This window comes from Bradysia coprophila (assembly GCF_014529535.1).
Source record: "Bradysia coprophila strain Holo2 chromosome X unlocalized genomic scaffold, BU_Bcop_v1 contig_79, whole genome shotgun sequence".
NCBI lineage: Eukaryota > Metazoa > Arthropoda > Insecta > Diptera > Sciaridae > Bradysia > Bradysia coprophila.
Window position 1 is genome coordinate 886,878 of NW_023503370.1, and position 22,870 is coordinate 909,747.

Here is a 22,870-nt window from a genome sequence, read left to right on the forward strand (position 1 = left end):
GACCGTGCGATACAAAATATTTTATATCTGAGGACATTCCTAAATTACGTTAAGCAAAAGAGAGGGGGAGGAAGTTTGAACTCTAGTGAAAGAAAGTGAATTTTCGTTTGTTCTAGGAGTGATGTGGTCTGAAAATCGAAGAAAAACGCTGAAGTGATTTATGAATGCCCCCTTAGGTGAATAAAAGTATCCAAGCATTTGTTCTATAACATTACTTTATAAGACACTTAGTGTTACAGTTCAGTAATATAAAACGTTATCTGTAATGCAATGCATTACTAATGCATATAAAGCAAACATAACAAAACGATTGGATAATACCCACCAGTTTGCATGGATACTGACTGCGAATAATTCTATAAATAGTAACAACTTATTGATGTTGCCTAAGTGCACCTTTTATGGACAAGTGTAAATCATCCAATGCATTGAAGATAATTTCGCGTGCAACAAACCTGCCTCTTTTGCTTGGGTTCGATAAAGAGGCACACAGATAAGATAGAGTTGTCAAACGTTTATTTCGAGTACACACTCCAAAGGTTTGAGACGCCCCAAGATTTGATGAAAAGCTTAATCATATTTTTATTTCAAATTAAGAGCGACATGAATCGAACGAAACCGTAGCTATACAATTTGCAATGCGACAACAAGACTTTATCGGAAATCATAATCCATTAGGTAGATTGATTTGGTGTCAAATTAAATGTTTAAAAAAGGCGATTTAGATCAGATTTCTTTCGGCACTACCTATAGTTCGCAGCAAGCGAAATGTCTCAGACATTTTGACTTTTCGCTTTAAACTTTTGAGTTTAATCAACACACTCCAATAACAGGTACAAGAACAGATTATTTTAACAGCCATTTGGCATCTTATTTTGTATGGAACATTTGTAACGCAGTGGCCTCTTCTCGTGCCTCTTATTTAAATTCTATTCTCATGCCAGTTCTTGGAGTGCGTTGGTTAAATTCGATTCGATTTATTTAATTTTGCCTACAATGAGTTGCTTCATTAGACCCGTACGAAGTACTGGGGTCTTATAGGTTTACGCATACGTTTGTAACACGTCGAATTGGACTCCCTGAGTAAGGGGAAACCTATTGTGGTTGTCTAGAGATGCCAAATCCGCGAAAAAAAAAATGTCCGTCTGTCCGTCTGTCCGTCTGCACGATAACTTGAGTAAAACGCATCCGATTTTGAAAATTATTTTTTTTCCCGTTTGGTAATGTCAAAAGACAGGCTAAGTTCGAAGATGAGTGATTTTGGATCGACCCCTACCGAGCTGTGGCCCAATAAGTGCATTACGGTTTTTCGAAGATATCTCCGGACATTCAAACGGTACACTTGTCAGTGATACGTCAAATATAAGGTATTTACAATACCGATCGACGAAAAAAAAGTTTATGGAAATCGGATGACCGACTCGTGAGTTAGACCCCTTGGTGTGGAACAGGCACAGGGCGGCAAGCAGTTTTTGCTTGTAGGTCGGCCACATTTGAACATATTTCGTCTGTTTTAGCTTTATTAGATAGGTATTGACCGTACCAATCAGGGAAATTTTTTTAAATGAAATTATGTTCTCCGGAGCGTGAGCTAGGTCTCTTGGAGTGAGCTCTTATCTGGCTACTCGGAAGTACAGTGAACGTGGTGTATTTTGACAATATCTCGAGTAAATTTTGACCGAATTTCATGAATTTTTTTTTTGTTTGAAAGGTATTAACGAATGTAAAGCGTCGGTACTATCTCCTAACAAAATGGCTGCCGGCGGCCATATTGGATTTTAGTAAAATAGAAATATCTTGGGAAAAATGATACTTAGAGAGTTTCTGTTAACATGGAAATAATTTGTTATGTGTGTGGGGTTTCAGGGATTCCATATACGGACATCTATATATACCTATATACAGCTATATTGAGCTATATACAGGCATATAGAGCTATATAATAGCATATATTTATCTGTAAAATGTTTATTTATAGTGAAATATAGTTAAATATAGCGGTATATAGCTGTTTAAATAGGAATTTATGAAATTTGTCTTCGTACGGGGCTGTCTATATTGCCTCCGGCAATTTAGTTGTATATGATAACAAGGCAAAGAGTGGATAATGTAAGTGATTTTAAAGGGAGAATAGTTTTTCAGCAGAGAAGAAAATGAAGTAAGAGAAATGAAGAGTTTCACATTAAAGGCTTTTGATACGAATAGGTGTTTCGTACGGGTCGGCGTTAGCTATGTTTTTGATTGTTTTCCATTAACAGTATTAGATCCTTCGATATTAACAAACTCCGCTCGTAAGGAAAACTTGGGTCTAGTGCTGAAAAAATCAACATTACAATACTTGTAACACAACATACTATTTACAACCAGAACCGCTAGATTCGTATTGTTATTGCCTTGTTGCAGGGCATATTATCAGTAATTCTAATTCTGAACATTCCGAAAAAATCTAGTTTTTTCAGAAATTTTTGGACAGAAGACCTGTCTTGTTATGAATGTACAAAGATGTAAAAAGATCGGACTTGAAACTTGGTCTTATCTCCTAATTTCAGTTTTTAATAAAAATGGACACGAGCTGTCAAGTCAAGAATAGGCTTTTCTTTTACAGTAAACAAATTATGTCTTCCATCCCTTCCATCACAGTACATACAAATGGTAACATGTCAACGCCGCAAGATATTGTCAATGTCACGCACAACCGGGTAGAGCAATTTATAGAGTACTTTCATTCCTAAATTTGTATTGCCAAACAGAATAAATAATAAAATAGAGCCCGCTCGTTAACCCAAGACTCTCCAAAAGGTCACATTTGATGCTTCGGTGTCTCTTTTACTTTTACTTTAACATAAAAGGACAGGTATATACTGTAAACGTACACTCAATGCTGTTGAGTTAGTGTGACTTTGAATTAATTAATTAATTAAAATTTAGAAATTTTAATTTTTAAGAATTAAATTCCTAAAAATAGACCTTAGGAAAAAAGTTGGAATTTTTCGGTATTTTCTCGGTGATTTCTTCAACACCTTCGAAATGCAATTTCCAACTTTTTTCCATCGGTGAACAATAACTTTGCGCAACAACAATGCTCTGAAAACCATACTTTTCATGTTTCAAGCACTACTTTCGACGCCCTCAGCATGTAAAATCCATTACATAACTCGGGATAAAAATAAAAAGTCTCGTTTTCGTGTGTTTATTCACCTCGGCTACGCCTCGGATAAACAAAACTACACGAAAACTCTACTGGCTCACTGGAGTCTGTTGGGGAAAAATGTCTAAAATAGATAACATCCATTCCATTTTTATATCGTCCTCGCCATCACGACTCACGAGCTACACTGATTAGCGTTGGAGTTTCCCCAGATTATTATAGCCTCTTGATAAAATTTATGTTCTTCATAAATAACAATAAGCAACTAGCCAACATTCACAATCTATATATCTGACAATTAAATGAATTGCGATTCTAGAAATATTTTTTAAAAACAAAATTATTCCACATCAGAATGTTTATTATCGCAAACAGTTTCGTGTTTATTTGTTCATTTTTCTGGAGTGGATAATCTCCTGTTCAATTATAGATAATTTGATGTAAACGTGCGATTCAGCGACATTGATATATAACTTCGATGTTTGTTTTGATTTTCTCAATGTATGGGCTTTTGTTAATTCATATATTGTTATAAGCTACCAGACTACAATTCAACCAAGGCCAAGGATTGAAAAACGCCGGAGGCAACATCATAAGCCTGTAACTAAAATAAAGGACACTTGTAACAGACATGTTTCAACTACTACTCACCAGTTGATGTTAGTCACGAAGGTGTTCTAATATACGTCCATTTGACCGGTCAAAAAATGAACCAAACATTCAAGTAAAGTTAAAGTTCCCACGCCACACAAAGATTTAATGTTAATGGAAGCGCAACGATCAAGATAACTTGGTAAACGATACTGACCTAACGTTGCAGTGAAAGATATTCGGAAACAGGAAGAACTTTAACTTCAAACTTTTTTCTTAATTTATTTCTTCCAACAAATACAAATTCCTATTCGCTCTGCGCAGAACTATTTTCTACATTAGAATCTAATTTACTTTTTCGAAGCATCGCCTGCTCTTTGCCATATGCCCGTAGTCTGGCCTGTTTCAATCTACGTTCTTCTCGTGTATCCTCACCATACGTAAAGAATCTAAAATTTAGGAAAGTATGTTTTTCAACCACTGCCGAAAATACCTTACCCCGAAGATGTGACGGTATACACTCACTTGTTCCGGAATTCAGCAATAATTTCATTGCTGTTCGTCCCTTCCGGTTGATCACATGGTTCAGATACTTTTTCCCATGTCAAAAGTCTACGAGATGATATAGCACTGATGTCCTGTTCTGAATTAGCGACCAGTTGCAGAGATTTGTGCTTCGGCAAATACTCCTCACAATAGTCATTCCTATAAAATTAATGTGTGACATCAACATCCATACACGGAAATGTGGGATCGAAGTTCAATTACTTAAAAACAGGTATCCAGCTAACTAGGCGTCCACCAAGTTTTAAATGTTTGGCGGAAAAGTGTAACAGATTCTCGTACAAGTCGGACAAATTGTAGTGACTCGTTGATGGATAGTGAACGTCATTTTCAGTTATCGTATTCGGTTTTGAATGCTCCTTTCGTTCGACGCGTTCAATAGCTTCTCTGATACCATATGGGGCTGTTGGAACGGAAATCGTTTAATCAGGTTCGGCATTTACACAAAACCCATAAATGAGATGAGCCCGAGGGGATAAATCAGCTTAGCAGATTCTGCGTGTATCCTCTCCAGGGTGAGACGATTTTCACTTTCTGGGAAATAAATTCATTTTCCTACACATGGACTTCAAACGTTGAGCACTTCAAACGTTTTACAAACAATGAACACGCGACACATAACCGACGAGCCTAAGTTGAGTAAAGGATCCGAGTACCTAAGCCTCCTTTAGGCCTACAAGTCTATCTACTTGACATTCGTAAAAAGAGATCGCTAAACACAACTGAACACAATGAACACTTACGATCGGTTATTATACTGTCGAACATAATGTTTCTGTTCCAAATTGAATTCGAAAAATCGGACACCAGCACATCAACGTACAATTGTTCACAGCCATATTGTCGCAAATTTGCACGAATACTTTCGTCCTTTTCCCGAATACTTTGCGATTTTCTACTCGGTCTGGTCTTGGCATGAAGCATAAGAAAATCGATGTCGGTGCCCATGACCTGCAATCGATTTCCATCACTTAATTTACAATCGAAACTCCATAACGCAAGTTAACCTTACATAAGCACCGAACTTAGCTGCTGCTACTAGTAACGAACCAGATCCGACAAACGGATCGAATACGAGATCTCCCTTTCCGGCTAGAGCTTGGTTGGCCATCAATAAACTCAGCTGTGGATCCATGGAAGTGTTTCCAATAAATTTTCGAGTTTTCAATGAGATGTCCTTAATTATCGATCTTCTGCCATCGACGAGCTGTGCGCAAACATTTTTATTTGGATTCAATGAACTGAAAAGTCAAGCAAACTAACCCACTTTCCGAATACTATGTCGAATGGTTTCTCTGGAACGTTATTGTTATCGAGCCCATAATATTCAATGTACCACCAGTTCACTTCGGGATCCTTCAAATTCACTTCACCTTTAAGTGGTAAAAAACCGAAAGTTTCGATTCTGTCGACTTTCTCCTTTTGGGTGATGTGTTTATTGTACGTTTCGACTGTGATTCGGAAGGACTTTTCGAAAACGGATTTCAAGTCGTTGAAGTTAGTGTTCACGTAATTGTGTACCACGGTGTGGATATTTGTGGTGGAATCTGAATGGCCCCACAATTGTAGGATGCATCTTAGCGATACAGAACGGGATGCAAGATCTCTAGCGGATTGGTCATCAGGTAGGTCAACTAACCAGAACGGTTGCTGTGAAAAGTCATTAAAAGCTAGTTGATTAAACTACCGGTCAACTGTTGACTGTACCTCTTCATTGTGATTAGCCGAATATTTGATTGGAATGTTGAATTTATGTGCCAGCGATTTGATCTCCTGTTGATGTTGTTATTATTCAACGAATTAAATTCATTTTTGAAATGGAACATTTGTGGAAAGTTAACTTACAGCACCACGGAATCCAACGTGTTCCTGTGCAAAGAATAAAACATATTTTTGCCAGCTTGCCATTTTTAACTTACAAAAACGAATTAAATTACGGATTTAAATCTGAATTGTACATTTTGATTTCCATCAAGCACGTGTGTTCCATGGTGTAGTAGATGTCAATGTCAACAACAAAATAGCAGAATTTACAGTATGTGATCTCATCGAATTTTGACAAATCATTGTAAACTTCTCAATTGATTGGAGGATCGGTTTCCTATTAGAATTAGAGGTTGAATGAGTTAAAAAGCTAAGGGGAAGGATAAGATATTTAGGCCGAGTCCACTGAAAGTGTTTCATATGTACCTGGCCCGTATCACCAACGTACTGAGGTTGTGCATTTTATACTTTGTTGTTTAGACTTTGTTTGATCAACTTTTATATGCAAATGATCTAATGCTAATGCTAATGCTGGTTAATGTGGCTAGGCCACGGTCACATGCATCCTATGTACACAATTTAGTCAATAATGCTATAAGATCTGTCAATTCACGCCGCAAGTGAAGTTTAGAATTTTAATTTTGGATAAATCAGTCGACGAAAAAATGCATTACTTATATACGACGCTACATATGGGAAACAATTATTAACCTTTATGTGTTGCAACAGTACAACAAATGTACTGTACGTTACGTGCTTCCCCATCGGATCGGGTTATAACCTTCCCACCAGTTCGTCAAAATACAAATTTAAGAAATTAATTCAACTTTTACGTAATGAAGAAAATGGGCCGAAAAGCACATTTGAAGGGCGCAAATATAGCAAATTGAATGAATTCAGAAAAGCGCACAAGTGATTTTCGCAGTCGCCATATATGACCATTTCGGACCTGCTCTGTGGCATAAAACGTTGCATGAATCACGGTGCAAAGTAGGTTATTAGCTCACGATGTGTATTGTGACAATTACACATCTAGAGCCCCTGATAAAGTTATTTATTTATTCAAACACGGCAGAGTAAAAGTAACCCAGGCAGGAGCGCTTGTTTGACTAGGGACCTGAATAATCTAGTAGGCCTATGTTTTTTGCGAATTAAATTTTTCAACTTATTTCAGTGTTCATTTGAGTTCATTTTCATACAAAGGATTAGGTCCCTCATTTGACGTTTCCATAATGAACCGCTCCTGCCAGGGTTACTTTTACTCTGCCGTGATTCAAAGCGAAAAAAAAGACTGCTCGCATACGGCGCAGTCAGTAACAAATATTACAATAAATAAAAATCATCCGCTCTATTACTTCCTAAAGTTCCAAGAATACATGCCGCATTGCCTCTGATAAAGTACTTTGCACTGGATGTCAAATGTCATAAATAACTATTTCGAAACCATGAAAAGCCTTTATTTTGATCAGTTTTTTGTTGACAAGGGTTTCAATAAATGAATTGAAACATACTACCATGAAAATTTTTGTTGGAGATTTTCGAGGGAACGAATTATGTATGGGTGAAATTAATTGCGGCTTGCCAACTTTCGGCACCCTGGACTTTACTTAAATAGTCGAAAACAAATTTCTAAAAATCCAAAACTGAATTCTAGATTTTGAGAAATTTATTTGGAGGCATTCCACGACTATTTAACTAAAGTCCAGGGTGCCGAAAGTTGACAAGCCGCAATTATTTTGAAAGTGTTACGGCGTGAATTACCGACAAACATTGGTGAATTGATTCCACTGTATCCATAGAATCTAAACACCTTACCACTTACGTAGCAAAACACCAGAGACCTACTAGCTTTCAGACATCACAAAAAAAGCGATATAATGGTCCTCTATAGGTTTCTTCCAAGGTCGTTCAAAATGTCAATCGCTTAAGTTTTAACGAACCAATTTGTTTAAGTTGCGGTTATGTTTGCTTCTGTGGATGACGGTCGGTTGTTTTCGGCCTTTCAAAATTCGTTTTTACCGTACGATGGAAGAAACCAACACTATCTATACTTCTCACTAAACTTATTTAGTTGCATCGTTGCACTAGACTGTACTGTAACCGCATCACTTCTCCACCACTACTACTACCATACACAGCTCACATCACCTTTTCCGTTCGTGTGTGTCGGTTTTTCGGATAGTATCGATAGTGTGCGTGCGTATTTTTTTTGAGTGACAGTTTAGTTGAGGCCGCGCAGTGTTCTAAAGGAAAAAATCGAATCGTGTGTACACCAAAATAATTTCAATAAAATCATATAAAATGGCAAGTTCTGTAATAATAACATCACGAAAACTGCCCCGCGTTGTGTTCCGCCTTTCTGCAAATTCAGCATTTGCAAACAATTATGGGGTAAGCAATTCAACGGCGAATTTATATCGAAATTTCTCCATTGAATTATGTAACACACATTCTAATGTTAGTTAAGAAATGAAAAGTTGAATTTATATTCGGCAATTCCACGGAAGACAATTGGTCATTGCCCATTTCGTCATTGGAAATCTGATTGCAAAAGTTTGTGTGACGAAATTCTTTTTGTTTTGTTTGATTTTAGGTAATAAACCGACAATTCAGAACGTGCCAACGAGTACAACTGCTATCGCAGGTCAACGAATTTCAAGCGAACCTTCCAATATCAACTCAATCTAAGAACAGGTATCAATATAATCAAAAATCCAACTAATCTCTATAATCATTATCACATTTCGAATGGTACGATGGCTAAAACATTTTTCACTTAAAACGATAATAATTATGCATGTCCCAACGACGGCATTATTAAATCATTGCTGATAAGATAGTTCATCCGAAAATACAATGCCCTCTCTACACCCATGTTTGTTTTGATAAAACTGTGGCCTATATTCCAAGGCTGTTTCACTGATCTACACGACCAGTGTTTTGCACATATCGTTACACGGTTCGATTGCAATTTATATATACAAAAAACAAACATCTGTGATAAGTTACCTTTTAATAACGTTTCTATCACATTTTATTTTGCGGCTTTTCGGTGAAAGGGAAAGTTGTTTGTACGTTCGATGCATGCCGGATTGTTAATTTTACTTTTTTGATTTTCTAATGTATGAATTAAAGACTCGATAATTCAAGTACATGAAAAACCGCACTCTAGTGGTGCTCTCGATCCAAATCAAACGAATTGAAAGTCGGTTTATCTCTATCAACAATCTGCATTTTCTAAATTATAAATAGCACCCGGTCGTGTTGCCACCAACAGAGTTCCCCAGAGTTCTTCGTATTCCCATAAAGTATCACAAAAGCTGGTTTCCCTCACAGTAAAGTTCGTCTGAGTCATCATAAAATTCAAGTTGAATTCAGATTGGTCGTGCTAATTTCAGCAAACGTTCAATTGAATTTGTGTCCATGTCAACCTGTAAAGTCAATTATGCCCTGACGCACTGGCTACCTGATGCTGATGGTCGGTCTCTAAAGCGACGTTCAAAATATCTTAGAGCTGTATGTAAAAAGTAAACGGCTCTTCGGGCTTTGCCAATCATTGATTGTGTTAACAATGTCCCTATCGTAGTGTTGGAAAGACCGGAAGATGATAAATAAATTACGAAAAGTTCAAGACGTATTTTGAACGGTCTCAATCGCCGATTAATATCGAAAGGGCGCACCGCACCCATCTTCGTCTGTATCTGATGACATTCTTTAAAAACTGGCAATCGTGACATTGCGGTCATGTCATTGTGATGACAAATCAAATTTCCACTTTACATGTATTATGATGTGCTGCTCAATAAATATTTACAATTCTAATTTGATTCTACTTTGATAAGACAGCGGTGGGCACTTGTAGTTATCGAAATTTGGATCCCATTTGAATGAAATTGAAATTTTTGTTTGTAACATTTCTATTCTATTACATCTCACTTAAGGTCGATCATAGATGAATTGCCAACTTTTTGACCTTCTCCCTCTTGTTATACAGGTTCCAATATTTTAATATGGTCCTCAGTATGAGACGTTATTAGTGAACGGCCCCCTACCAGCTTTACAGTCGACAAATTTTATTTGCATTGAAATATGCGATCGACTTCTGTTCGAAATTTGATTGCATTAAATCCGGCAAAATTATTGTTTTTAACTGCAACTATGGGTGTCATTAAAGTTTTGCACCAGTGTACTCATGATCTTTCAAACAGAAACGTTTAGCAAGACGTGCTTCGTCGATTGCATATGAAATCAATTTATTATCTAATTTTCAAACTGAAAAATATATTGAGAAAGCGAACTAAAAATAGAATCTATTACGTCAACATCTGTTCGAAGGTCACGGCCGCAAGCCAACAATTAACATAGGAACTTTCCAACGTTTTCAATTTCTTTTTTTTCCAATTGGGTTCGTCCATAAAATAAAAGTTTAAAGGAGGTTTATGCTTTGCTACAACAATTCTTACCTTCATACGACACAGGTTCTTCAAAATAAATATCTTTAATACATACTTTACGGAGTTGTTGGTGGTGTTGACAGGTTATTCCCAGTAGTTCAGTTGGTCTAATTAAAATTGATGTACCTTCCATAAACTTACATATATTTTTACCATAAAGCCATGATAGCCCATTTTGCCTACATGTGCACAAAAATGAACCATCATGGTAAACGATCGATCTGAGGAATTTTTTCGGCCAAAAATATGTCACTTAGTGTTCTGAACCTTTCATTTAGACCGACAGAACCACTTAGAACAGGTCTTTTTTGATGATACCCAAATGACCATACATCATTTTCACCTAAGTCTTGTAATTTAGTCGCTATGATTACCCATCCCGCCATTTGTGCCAAAATAATTTTTGAAAGTCTCCAATTGTTCCTTTCTAACTGTACTTTATATTCGTTTTACAGATACATAACACCATCGAGCTACCTCAATAGTTCCCGATCGTTCCATCTGTCTTTTACTGCTCTTGATGTAATAAAAGTTCCACCGTTTGCCGATTCCGTATCTGAAGGAGACGTTAGGTAATTTGAAGAAGATGCTTCTTTATTTACTGTGGAAATCGTCACGACTTCACTGTTGTTTCCAGATTCACTTGTAAAATTGGTGATGAAGTCCAAGTCGATCAAAATGTTATGGAAATCGAAACAGACAAAACGACTGTCGGTGTACCTACGCCTGTGAGTGGTGTCATCGAAGAAATCTTTGTGAAAGATGGTGATACTGTGAAAGCCGGTCAAGATCTATTTAAAATCAAAGCTGGACCAGTGAGTGGAAAATCTGCAGCTCCAGCCCAAGCAGCAGAACCACCAAAACCAGTGCAATCGGCTCCACCACCAGCTCCAAAACCTGCTGCTGCTGCACCTGCTCCACCTCCACCACCACCTCCAACAGCAAGAGCAACACCACCTCCTCCACCGCCAAGACCTCAAGCGCCTGCATCATCTGTACCAATTGCAGCCATTCGTCATGCCCAAGCTGTTGAAGCTTCAGTCAAGGTATGACACTACATCCATCGCTTATACACAAACTCGCTGTGGCCGGGTTGATGGATTTCACATTGAAAATTTTAGGTGCCACCGGCAGATTATTCAAGAGAAATAACCGGAACACGAACAGAACAGCGTGTAAAAATGAATCGCATGAGACTAAAGATCGCTTCCCGCTTGAAGGATGCACAAAATACAAACGCAATGTTGACAACTTTCAATGAAATTGATATGAGGTGAGTACAATATCGATTTATTCTCTGGGGATTTGGGGATGCCACACACACACATCATACAAAGGTCCATTTGAAAGAAATTGTTCTACTGACTTTTAAGGAAATTTCGGTAAATTCGATCATTCAATTTCCATAAATTAGACTCTTCCACATTCATTCAGTCTTCGAAGAAAAAAAAAACTGCAACGGGCTGCGAAGAGATTAGCTCAAACATTAATTGATTGTTACTGTACAAGTAAATGAACGCGTTTTGGATTTGAATTCCGTTCAACCACATGATTTGCAATCACACGATATATCACCACATGTTTCAAAGATTTATTTTCCATTTCGGTGAACCGTAAACTGATAAACGGTTGATTCTTCAAATATTAGCTTTGCGATATCCAATGCCGCTTTAACCACTTTTTATCAAAAACATTTTTCTCTGACGAAGAATATTTTACGTAATTAGCATCATTAGCTGTTGTTGGTTTGTCATCTTTTTTTATCTGGTCTATTTAACGTGTATTTCAATGACTTTTCAATTTTGACTGAGACACTTGAGCCAAATTATTTTGCCGGAGGTCTATAGACAGTAAATCCATAACTTTATGGTAACATTGAACGGATCGAGTCGTGCTTTATGTTCGGAGAATGAACCTGTTCTTTTTCGGCTGTACCGGTAGCAGATTTTTACCTGAGACCTGATTCGTTCTGAAACCTAAAATTCGTTCTTTCAGGTTCAGGTAACAAATCTGAAAAAAAATTTGCGATTGAGGCTTACTTCCAGGTTTTTGTACTTCAAGAGCCAACGTTTCTGATTCATCTATGAGAAAGTCTTCATTGTAGCTGCACTTTGACCTGATAACCTGAGGTGTTAGTCCTAGAAGCCAATTGTATTGTTGACTTTGCTTTCAGCATACATCAGACACAAGAAATGCATTTTTGACCCGAAATTTGAATCAGGTAATGAGGCTCTCTGTTCAACCTGAACTCATAAATTTGAGACGAGTGATAAGACTAGAAATTATATCAGGTTCGAGTTCAAGTCCTATTTTACTTGCTCCAAACCTTACTTGCTGTCATTTGATGTTCCTGCTGTAGATAGTTGCAAGTGCTTTCGCACCTCATCGGGCATGGAAGTAATGAGGTATTATGGTAATTTAGTTGCCGACAAACTATTTTGCCTTCACCGCACAAGAACCGGTCAACTTTACGTTCCACACTTCATTGCAGTTTCATTCCTAATTCTTTGTCCATCTCTCGATTACCCAGATTGGTAAACGAAAATTAGAATTTTCGCAATCGATAAGACAACTCGTACCGGCCTTCTGTCACTACGAATAAAAAGTCTGTCGTGAGTTGCCTTGTTATGCCAAAGTACAATTTTAATTTTTAGTGTTTGTTGACGTCACCCACTAAAACTTCGTTAGATGTTGTTCTGATAGTTAATTTTTTTTGTGTCTTGTCCGGTTGAAAACAAGTAAAACACTCGACCAAAAGAACGTTTTTTTTTCTAAAAAAATATTTTTTTTTTATTTTGCAATTACACTTTGCTATAAATATAAAAAAAAAGTTAACAAAAAGAAATTTGTATTCTTATCAAATCACAAAGTTTCGGAATAATTTTTTTGTTGTTGTTTCGGTTGAGTTTTATAGGCAAAAAAGAACGTAATAATTCTAATAAATTAATTTGTATAGAATGTTGTGTGGGTTAATGATTCAAGTTTCGAATATACATATTGGAATGACCATAGTCTTTTCTGACGTTCACATTTACAAAATCGATTTTCTTCATCTTTGAACATTGAAATGGAAAGCGATTTACATTTTAGAATTGTTCCATTTGTACGAACCGTAGTATTTAAAGTTATTTTTATCACATTTTTCGTCACTTTCTTTCGGTCCACGCGAACCATGCATATACGGTATTGGCTTAACGTCATTATTCTCGATGTGATGCAACAGAGGTGTGAATATGCGCCATGCTTCACTTAATTCATCATCACGAACAAAGTTCATTTGCGAACCGCAAAAAACGTCCAATATTAGTCTCTCATATGCATCGGGAAGTTTGATCTCCTATGGAGGAAAAATAGTCGGTCAATGTCCTGCAACATAATTTTGAGCGACAAATCACTCACCTTGTACCGATGATTGTACGTTAAATCCAGTTCGGTTTCTTCCATGTCAAATGTGATACCGGGCGACTTGGTCATCATTTTAACATACAATGCTTCTCCCGGCTGCACACGAATTACCATTTCGTTACGCTTCGACCGGCCGCCAAATATGTCACCAGGAACATCGCGATATTGTATTCGCACCTCAGCTTTCTGTTCGTTCAATGCTTTGCCGCATCTCAGTATGAATGGCACGCCGTCCCATCGTTCGTTCTTAATTTGCAACACGGCCAACGCAAATGTTGGTGTTTTCGAACCAGCCGGAACCGTTGGATCGTCCAAGTAGCCCATTTTCGCATCGTCGTCTTTGCCATCCGGATTTCCCACATACTGTCCTAACACACAGTCGTCCAGTTCCAATGATTTGATACTTTTCAGTACTTTGACCTTTTCATCGCGTATATCATCCGGATGGCAGGTGACCGGCTTTTCCATTGCGACGAGCGAAAGAATTTGAAGCAAATGATTTTGCATAACATCTCGAATGATGCCGAATTCATCGAAATATCCACCACGACCCTTTGTACCGAATGGTTCTTTGAACGATATCAACACCGACGAAATGTTTTCACGATTCCATGTCGGATTGAATATGCGATTACCGAACCGAATTGTCATTAAATTTTGAACCATTTCCTTGCCCAAGTAATGATCGATGCGGTAGAGTTGTTCCTCTTTGAATAGCGAAGTTAGATGATCGGACAGGGCTTTCGAGCTAGCAGCATCTTTCCCGAATGGTTTCTCGACGATGATACGATTCCAACCTCTGTAAAAGAAATCAATTTTGTAAACAAACAAAAATCCATGCGGTGAATCAGAGTCCACTCACTTCTGACCCATGCAGGAATTACGTATGTTGGCCGAAACCGATTGAAATGCTGATGGCGGCAGTGCCAAATAGAACAAACGGTTAGCATGCGACCCATTCTCGAATTTACCCATTTCTTGATTAAGTTTCTCGAAATCCGTACGCGAATCGTACGATCCAGCCACGTAGTGGTTGATTTTCCAGAAATCTTCGAACACCTTCTCCTCATCAGGACGAATTTTCAAGTAAGGTGCGCATTTTTCACGAATTTCCTGTACGGTTATTGCACTGCGGGCATAGCCGAAAAATGTTGTACGTTTCGGCAACAGGTTGTCTCGGTACAAGTACCACAGCGTCGGATAGATTTTCTTTTTTGCCAAGTCACCCTGCAAATGAATGTTGGATTAACAAAACTGTTGCTATTGTTTCGAGTAAACAAAGGGAAAGCTTACCGAGGCTCCGAAAACGACAAAAATATGTGGGAAACTTTCATCGAATTGTGTTCCTTCCTTATTCATGCTGTGGGATTTTAAAGAGCGCCGAATGAGTGATAGAGTTTCACTGGAACAGTGGTTATCTGCCGGAGAAGAAAAATTTGTGTCAGATTCAACAATTTGATCTCGGGTTGTCCATGCTGTTCGAACATCATCGGCATGACAAAACTCTTAACAAGTAATTGTTAATGAATCCTCAAGACTTTTGTGTTACGTCTGTTCGGTAAAATAAAGCGAAACTTGTACTGACCAAAGCGCAAACGATTTCACAAGTACGATTTCGTCAGTCGATGCGTTTCGGTTGCATTAACATGAGAAAATTAAAAAAAAAAATCAATAATCAATGACTGCCATCCATTGATACTGATATGTTAATCAATTTATTGATAGGAAACAATAGACAATCATGTAGGAAATTAATTTATCGTTCGATGCTTTACAGATAGACCTATCATTTCGTTAGCATGCGATGGCTGTGTGCACATCTCAGAGCAAAATTTGCGATACACCGTACATGAATGCATACCCATTTGTTTTCTACAAGGTGATTGTTAAGTCAATTGTAGGTGATCAAAGTGATGAGTCATGGAGACTCAGATTTTTTTTCCCTTCTATTTATAAAGACTCGGTCGTAGTCGCTCGTATTTAATAACAGACTAATTTGCTGTGAAGCTTCGAACCGGTTGCTAGTCGTAATTTATTTCGCCAACTCCTTCATATTCATTCAATGAACATTAACTGATGCATATATCCGTGTGCATATCAATGACAGAGGGCTATTACAATTCATATCTAATCTCTCAGGAGCATACATTAAATGACTATGCTATCTACACAATCAAATTGAATTCTTTTATCAATTTGCAATTGATTGATGATTTTAAGCTTCACGTAAACACAACTATATGTGTTAATGTCGTTCGGGTGTCGGATATTATTCAAATTGTTTTTTTTTTGTCAATTTAAATGGTTCATTATTTACACATTTTGTGCTGAGTCGGTGACAACAACGGTATTACTGTCTCACTATTTCTTTCCCATTTACATAAACCGAAGCATTGAATTTACTAGTACATGGCAGACATGGTAAACATATTATGTCAGCAAAAATGCTATGCTCCAGATCATTATTAACATTAAATCCGCTGCATTCAATTCGGCCCCATAAGCATGATATTGTGTCACGTTTCTTTCATCATTATCAATAAAATGTTAAAACCAAAAAAAAAACCGAATAAATTAACAAATCTTTGAACTTGCACTTGACAATCGGCAAGGACAATTTATGAATTGCAAATGAAATCAAAATTTAAATTTTGCTGAATTGTAATGATCGTGACTGGGCAGGAATAAAAAAGGTGAATTTAATTAATTTGATTTAATCATTTAAATGATAACATCACTTCAGTCAATGTAACCAAAAATTATTTTTTTTCCTCTTCTCTCCTTTGAAATGATTATAATCTACGACAAAAAACCACGTTTTCTTGTACGCGCATGACACACCGTCGCATCGTGTAGCGTAATATTTCGTCTTTTATTTGATAATAGATCTCGTTTTTCGAAATTTTTTAACATAAATTTTCTTTCGACCACTTATCCGATACACCGATGTCAACATTTATATCCGATATTAAGTTCAAACGAAAATGCTTTGGTCAGTAGAATTTAATCGTAAATTCATCAAAGAAATGACAAAACACAACATACACTTTTGTATATATTTACTATATGAAGCGTGTTAAACACCACACCAACAATTTCTGTTACGAAACGTTCAACGCCACTGTTTTGGATGAAATTCTAACCGCTACTATTCAAGGGAAATCGTGTATATCTTTAGGGAACTTGGGCACTGGAAATTGTTTGAACTAAAAAAAAACGAGTAAAATTAAACCGAAATCGCATGCGCCGATATTATAATACTCTTTTTATCGTTTAGTTTCGTTACGTATTCGCAATAACCATTCACTCAATACGTGCGTTTTATTTTCAAAATGCGCAAAGGTATGTGTTTGCTTGACATCAACGACGATACGAAATTATAGACGAAAACAGTACGGTGTTTTTTTCTGTTGCTTATGTTACAATTCGGCCATAATATACCATTCGCATTATGTCTTTTTGTATTTGTTAAAGGGTTAATGGAACAGGTTTTTTTTTCTGCAGTCGTACAATTCACTCCAATATCTGAAGCTAAATTGAAAGAAAAAAAAATCTCGTAATTTACCGCGATTTCCATTGAAATGACATTGTATGAAATGACAGTGGTAATTGTCTTGTAGTTGTGCATGTTCAATAATACTAACAGCAACACATAGACCTTACAGAGTGTCGTAACATTTTTCGAGGGGCAACCGACAGAGAATCGTTGAAATTTTGAGCGGAAAATTTAAGCATGAGGACACATATATGAGTTTACATGAAATTGTCATGTGATGAATGCCAGCCAATAGAAAATGTCAACCGATAGGTACTTTCGACACTTAACAGCATTTCATACTTAATGGATGTCATGATTCCAGAAAGTAATATTCATAATGAATATCACTGCAACAGGTGAATGAGAACTAAAAATTACGAACGAATGCCGACCTTCGTGGAAAAGCGCTGCATCGCACGATTTCGTTCCACTGACTAGCCCCGCAATATTTTCGGCTACAAGTCAAAGATCAACTTGAGGTTAAAAACTCTGTACGAAAAAAATAGACTTTGGATGACAACAACTGAATTAGGAATGGCTTTGCGGCAATTTAAAATCAATTTGGAATTTTTTTTGTGTCACTCCGAGAGTGTTTCGATTCTCATCATTATACACCGCTTGTACTCTTACGCGTTATTTCGAATTCCGAATATAAATATATTGAAACAACACTGACTGGAATAACCTTCTTAGCGGTGCTCCAATTAACTTTTTTTTTTCTTCGAAAAGAAACACGCAACGCTATATTTTACCTTCGAAATCGATTGAATTTCATCTATGAAAATTTGAAAGTTTAGAATTCTTATTCGTTCATGAAAACTGCAATACAACATTGATAGTCTAAGAAACAACACATGAATCGGTGACTTATGTGTTCGCTGTTTATTGCAAAATTCAAAACTAAAAACCATGAATAATTCGGATCGCCTCTTCATGGTACCGTGATCACATTGAAGGCTGTCTTTATGTTCTGATTTAATGTTGGTTCGAATCCGATCCCTTAAAACCAATTCGTTTTCTATTTCGATTCTACCAACGAATGTGTAGCTTGTGATGTCACTTCATAACATTCAGTGACCGTCGTATCGCAGGACACTTACAATGTGAATGCGAATGAAATACTTGAAGTCATGATGTGGTTGATAATTTTTCGGATTTTCTTTATGTAAAACTGATAAATTGTGAATAAAATGTGTACGGTTTACACGTACCGTTTTCTGCTGGCACAAGACTAACCTCTGGAATATAGGTTATCAAACGAACAATTTTTTCTTCTTGTTTAATTTTAACATTTGTTATCATGATAATAATGATGAAACGACATTCTTTACAATTTTAATCAGTCCCACTTAGGAGAATGCACTTCATATCATGCTTTTCTGATTGAAGTCGTGAACACGCAACACCTGTTTCGGTTCCGATAATAAGCCTATTCATTTCGAATGGAAAGGACATTTGAAAGTCATTCCGACGACGACGAAAAAAAAGAGCCGAATCATTAAGGTACCATTGAACTTTAGCACAAATGTTTTTTTTAACTCGTAAATGATATCGATTCACTTGCTTACCATTATTTTGATCCATCGTTTAATCAACGTTTTATAACAAGTTCTGTTAGACGACACTACACCGAAAATACAAAACAACAATCCAAGAAGTCAACCAAACTGAGACAAATACTCTGTCTAAATGTTTCTAATTCCAGCAAAAATTTCTTTTAATTATGCAACTTTGAATTCAATATATCAAACTATACATTCACTTTTTCAATGCTTGTTTGTGTTTGTAGGATGGAGCGTATAACACAGCGCGTAATTGGAATGATAAATTGAAATTTATTTTGTTGAGTGAACGACTGCGTAAATTGGCTGCTATCGTTTTCATGAAGTGATTAGCTTTCGTCTACTTTTATCTGTTATTGTTTTAACTCTAATTTAAAGACTTGGGGGGAAGGTGTCTTTTTGAAAGCTTACAGAATTTTCATTGATTCTGCAGAGAGAGAGAGAGAGAGAGAAAGAGTTTCTACCACTCAGCTGGGCAACTTCTTTGCTAGACGAAGTCAATAAAATTATTCAAATGAATGTACTCAACCGGTTATCACGAGTCGATTCAAACAAGTCATAAAGTGATATCGATTTTACGAGGAGACGCACATTTTACCACAATAGAATCGATACGCCTTTCAAAGTGTGCATCAATGCGAACACTTCATTCATGCTTTTCAATCACTTTGAAGGTCAAGTCTTTGATTGCTTCTGTCCCGAAAAGCTTTACATATTCGATGAATGTTTTGTTTTTGGAACAAGCAATCTAAACGCTCCACCCTGCAGTATATATTATTAAGTTTATTGTATGCGATGTTTCTACTTAATTTTTTGAACACACAAACATTATTATGACAAAATCTGGATTTTTCAGTGTGTAAATGGATGTAACGTGTGTCTCACTCTGGTTATATATACGTAGTACGGTCAGACACTTCACATACACGAACTGTTTGGTCGAATATTTTGATTTTACATTCACACGAATAGCACTAATCGCAGCCTTATAAATACACGGTAGAAATTTCCATACACAATGTTTGATGGTACGGAGCGGCAATTCGATTTCGTTCTTGACTTAAATAACGAGCCGATATCAATCAGAAACACTGAAGTACACCAGAGCCCATTTGTGGAAAATATTTTCTTACCTTACTGACGGGAAATGTCAATGGTTTTGACTATGCGCAAACAATGTCTATAGCAGACGATATCCGTGAATGAATGAAATTGTCACGGTCGTGTGGGTGGTTGGAGTATGGCTTGATGTTTCAATGACGACTGAAGAGTTATTATCCAACTCTGTTATCGGTTTATGATAGCACTTTGCGTCAATCATATGAGATTGAAGTTAAGCCAATGATTGACCGGGAGCCTAGCAGGGACAAAATCATTTTATTCGGCTTATGAAAATTGCTAATTTAGGGATGTTCTTTCGTCGGGATGTTGTGAATTTATCTGACAAAAATCGGATTGGATTGAGTTTGTCAGTTTCGGTTAGTAATTTTTGGGGTTGTCTTAGTCAATTGAGATTACACTAACACACCACTTCTGGACGCATGCGTTAGACCACTACAATCTTTCTTACTTTCAGTTCTATCATGGAATTCCGCAAGTCTCATTTAGATGCATTTGTTAAAAAATATGGAATTAAACTTGGGTTTATGTCAGTATTTTCGAAAGCCGCCGCATATGCTCTACAAGATCAACCCGTAGTTAATGCCGTAATTGATGGACAGGTAAATTTGATACAAAAACTCTGATTCCAGTCACAGAATAATGAAGTTGATTTCAATTCCAAATGTAGGAAATTGTCTACAGAGATTATGTCGATATCTCAGTAGCTGTTGCTACACCGAAGGGCTTAGTGGTACCAGTCATTCGAAATGTTGAAAGCAAAAATTACGCTGATATTGAAATTGCCCTGGCTGCATTGGGTGAAAAAGCGAAACGTGGTGCTATTGCCGTTGAAGATATGGACGGCGGTACCTTTACGATTAGTAATGGTGGAGTTTTTGGATCACTGATGGGTACGCCAATAATTTGTTTTTTTTTATCAATTACAGTCGATGGTAGTGAAATTTAGCCCTGACTTTGGTTCGCTGTTTTCCGGCTGGTACTTTTATACAAACAAGACTGCTTGCACGTCGTTTTACGGGTGAAATAGTTACACCAACGAGCGTGGTAGTGGTAAAACCGTATACGTAAACACGTATGAACAGTTTTGTTTGCAAGAGTGGATCAGTTGAAAAACAACGGAAGCAAATTCACGAGTTAATTTCACTGACGTCGACTGTAGGAATTTTCTCTGGCCAAAATTAAGCCGCTTTTACGTTCGCATTTTTTTGATTTTAACTTAAATAAAAAAAATGTCTCGCCAAAAAAGGTACACCAATTATCAATCCACCTCAAAGTGCAATTCTTGGTATGCATGGTATTTTCGATCGTCCAATTGCAGTGAAGGGCCAAGTAAGATTCAATCACTTTCCTGTAACAAAAATCAATTTATTCAACCATTTCACTGTTACCGTAGGTGGTAATTCGACCGATGATGTACGTTGCGCTGACTTATGATCATCGTTTGGTCGATGGTCGCGAGGCCGTTATGTTCCTCCGTAAAGTAAAGGAAGCCGTCGAAGATCCACGAATTGTTTTGGCTGGCCTTTAAGTACTTGGATCGATCGTAAACTACTGCGCGATCAAACATTTGTATTAAAAATTTGCAAACAAAAACAAAAATACTTTTTTCAGTTTAATTTTACTTGCGTCGAATTTTTCTTGTTAAATAATTTTATTTATTCGTCGAACTTACGTGAAAACATAAAACTAATTTATCATAACACACAAACTGTACATTTTTTTTCGTTCTTTCTTTCTTCATAAAAGTACGCGCGCTAGATCCATGCATTGTTACTATGATTTTTTCCGTTGTACATGAACTTAATTTTTTAATTTGACGTTGATGCGATTTCGTTAATCGTTTTTGCACTGGAAAACATTCAAAATATCCTAAAAGTAAACTATAAAAAAACAAACAAAAAATGTGAACATAAAATGTGTCACTCTACCACACAAACACACTCTGTCACTAAGTATTGTAAGACTTTCTCTTAGTAAAGAATCTTAAATAAATAATTTTGGACTTTCGCTTCAATTTATTTCCATTCTCGCCCTAGGTTTTTTATAAGACTCGGAATAGTTCGATTTTGACCTGACTCTGTAACAGACGACCTGAAAAGATTCAAGTAATGTTCAGGTTTCTCGCTAAAATTAACTGAACCTGATCGACCCTGACTGGACCTTAGGTTAATTTTATTTAGAAATTTATAAATGGAAAATTCATGTTCAGGTGACCTTGCTTCTGGTTGACAACAACCTGACCTGATTCCGAGCCTAGATTTTTTGTAAATGCTTCTTTTGGTGGACTCTACGATGTCTGCACAAATGCTCACTATTCGAGTCTTCTCTTCTCTCTAGTCTCTCCCAATCAGATCGAAATCTTCGAAATATTCCCATTCTTTCTTATTAAGTCACTGTAGCCACTAGCCAAGGAAAAGATGAAGTATTTGACAGTCTGTGCAACATGCAACAGTTTTCATAGCATCAGTTTCACTAAAAAAAATTCTTTGAGTGTTGCGATCCATCGAGAGTTGTGATTCCAACAGTATGGATCCTAAAGACTTGAGAATGTTCGTGCGATAATCTTTGATAATTGTGACTAGAGATTACAAACTGACAAGTTGTTCGAGGCAGTTACTACTTGAAAGACGAAAAACATCGCGAAGAGATCTACAGATAAGTTCTTTTGTCATTCCAATGGTTTATTTCACTTTAAGAAACTGTTATCAGATTACACCGCAGC

The 22,870-nt window shown here is 36.9% G+C and overlaps 3 protein-coding genes across 8 annotated transcripts; 1 reads left to right on the forward strand and 2 right to left on the reverse strand.

Annotated features, from left to right (window-relative positions):
• Window positions 1–3,995: 3,995 nt before the first annotated feature.
• LOC119070408 (tRNA (guanine(10)-N2)-methyltransferase homolog) lies at window positions 3,996–6,404 on the reverse strand. Its single transcript, XM_037174735.1, has 8 exons — window positions 6,149–6,404; window positions 6,011–6,076; window positions 5,567–5,953; window positions 5,316–5,510; window positions 5,047–5,254; window positions 4,508–4,706; window positions 4,265–4,444; window positions 3,996–4,188 (listed from the first exon to the last, which is right to left on the reverse strand). The coding sequence occupies exons 1-8, from the start codon at window positions 6,209–6,211 to the stop codon at window positions 4,047–4,049; spliced, it is 1,440 nt and encodes a 479-aa protein (XP_037030630.1). The 5' UTR covers window positions 6,212–6,404; the 3' UTR covers window positions 3,996–4,046.
• Window positions 6,405–8,162: 1,758 nt separating this feature from the next.
• LOC119070411 (dihydrolipoyllysine-residue succinyltransferase component of 2-oxoglutarate dehydrogenase complex, mitochondrial) lies at window positions 8,163–22,143 on the forward strand. Its single transcript, XM_037174743.1, has 9 exons — window positions 8,163–8,458; window positions 8,661–8,761; window positions 10,977–11,093; window positions 11,159–11,567; window positions 11,643–11,794; window positions 20,603–20,747; window positions 20,816–21,038; window positions 21,395–21,477; window positions 21,542–22,143. The coding sequence occupies exons 1-9, from the start codon at window positions 8,369–8,371 to the stop codon at window positions 21,674–21,676; spliced, it is 1,455 nt and encodes a 484-aa protein (XP_037030638.1). The 5' UTR covers window positions 8,163–8,368; the 3' UTR covers window positions 21,677–22,143.
• LOC119070409 (glucose-6-phosphate 1-dehydrogenase) lies at window positions 13,408–20,291 on the reverse strand. Of its 6 annotated transcripts, XM_037174737.1 has the most exons (6): window positions 19,912–19,948; window positions 19,033–19,159; window positions 15,220–15,344; window positions 14,789–15,153; window positions 13,921–14,725; window positions 13,408–13,858 (listed from the first exon to the last, which is right to left on the reverse strand). In XM_037174737.1, exons 2-6 carry the CDS (start codon window positions 19,046–19,048, stop codon window positions 13,601–13,603), a joined length of 1,569 nt encoding a protein of 522 aa, XP_037030632.1. In that variant the 5' UTR covers window positions 19,049–19,159; window positions 19,912–19,948; the 3' UTR covers window positions 13,408–13,600. The 6 variants fall into 6 exon arrangements, with proteins under 6 accessions (XP_037030632.1, XP_037030634.1, XP_037030631.1 ...); XM_037174739.1 differs by lacking the exons at window positions 19,033–19,159; window positions 19,912–19,948 and adding an exon at window positions 20,160–20,291; XM_037174736.1 differs by lacking the exon at window positions 19,912–19,948 and having other exon boundaries at window positions 19,033–19,243.
• Window positions 22,144–22,870: the final 727 nt, after the last annotated feature.

What these genes read in the sequence shown, in the direction of transcription:
- LOC119070409 (XM_037174737.1), bottom strand. An exon ending in TTGTCGTTTTCGGAGCCTCG is followed by an intron (nt 15,154 to 15,219) that starts GTAAGCTTTCCC and finishes ATTCATTTGCAG; the next exon opens with GGTGACTTGGCAAAAAAGAA. An exon ending in CGTACAATCATCGGTACAAG is followed by an intron (nt 13,859 to 13,920) that starts GTGAGTGATTTG and finishes TTTCCTCCATAG; the next exon opens with GAGATCAAACTTCCCGATGC.
- LOC119070408 (XM_037174735.1), bottom strand. Translation starts at nt 6,211, where the DNA reads ATGGCAAGCTGGCAAAAATATGTTTTATTCTTTGCACAGGAACACGTT. An exon ending in CGACAGTATAATAACCGATC is followed by an intron (nt 4,707 to 5,046) that starts GTAAGTGTTCAT and finishes CCGTTCCAACAG; the next exon opens with CCCCATATGGTATCAGAGAA. An exon ending in ATTGCTGAATTCCGGAACAA is followed by an intron (nt 4,189 to 4,264) that starts GTGAGTGTATAC and finishes CCTAAATTTTAG; the next exon opens with ATTCTTTACGTATGGTGAGG.
- LOC119070411 (XM_037174743.1), top strand. Translation starts at nt 8,369, where the DNA reads ATGGCAAGTTCTGTAATAATAACATCACGAAAACTGCCCCGCGTTGTG. An exon ending in CATTTGCAAACAATTATGGG is followed by an intron (nt 8,459 to 8,660) that starts GTAAGCAATTCA and finishes GTTTGATTTTAG; the next exon opens with GTAATAAACCGACAATTCAG. An exon ending in TTCAATGAAATTGATATGAG is followed by an intron (nt 11,795 to 20,602) that starts GTGAGTACAATA and finishes TCTTACTTTCAG; the next exon opens with TTCTATCATGGAATTCCGCA.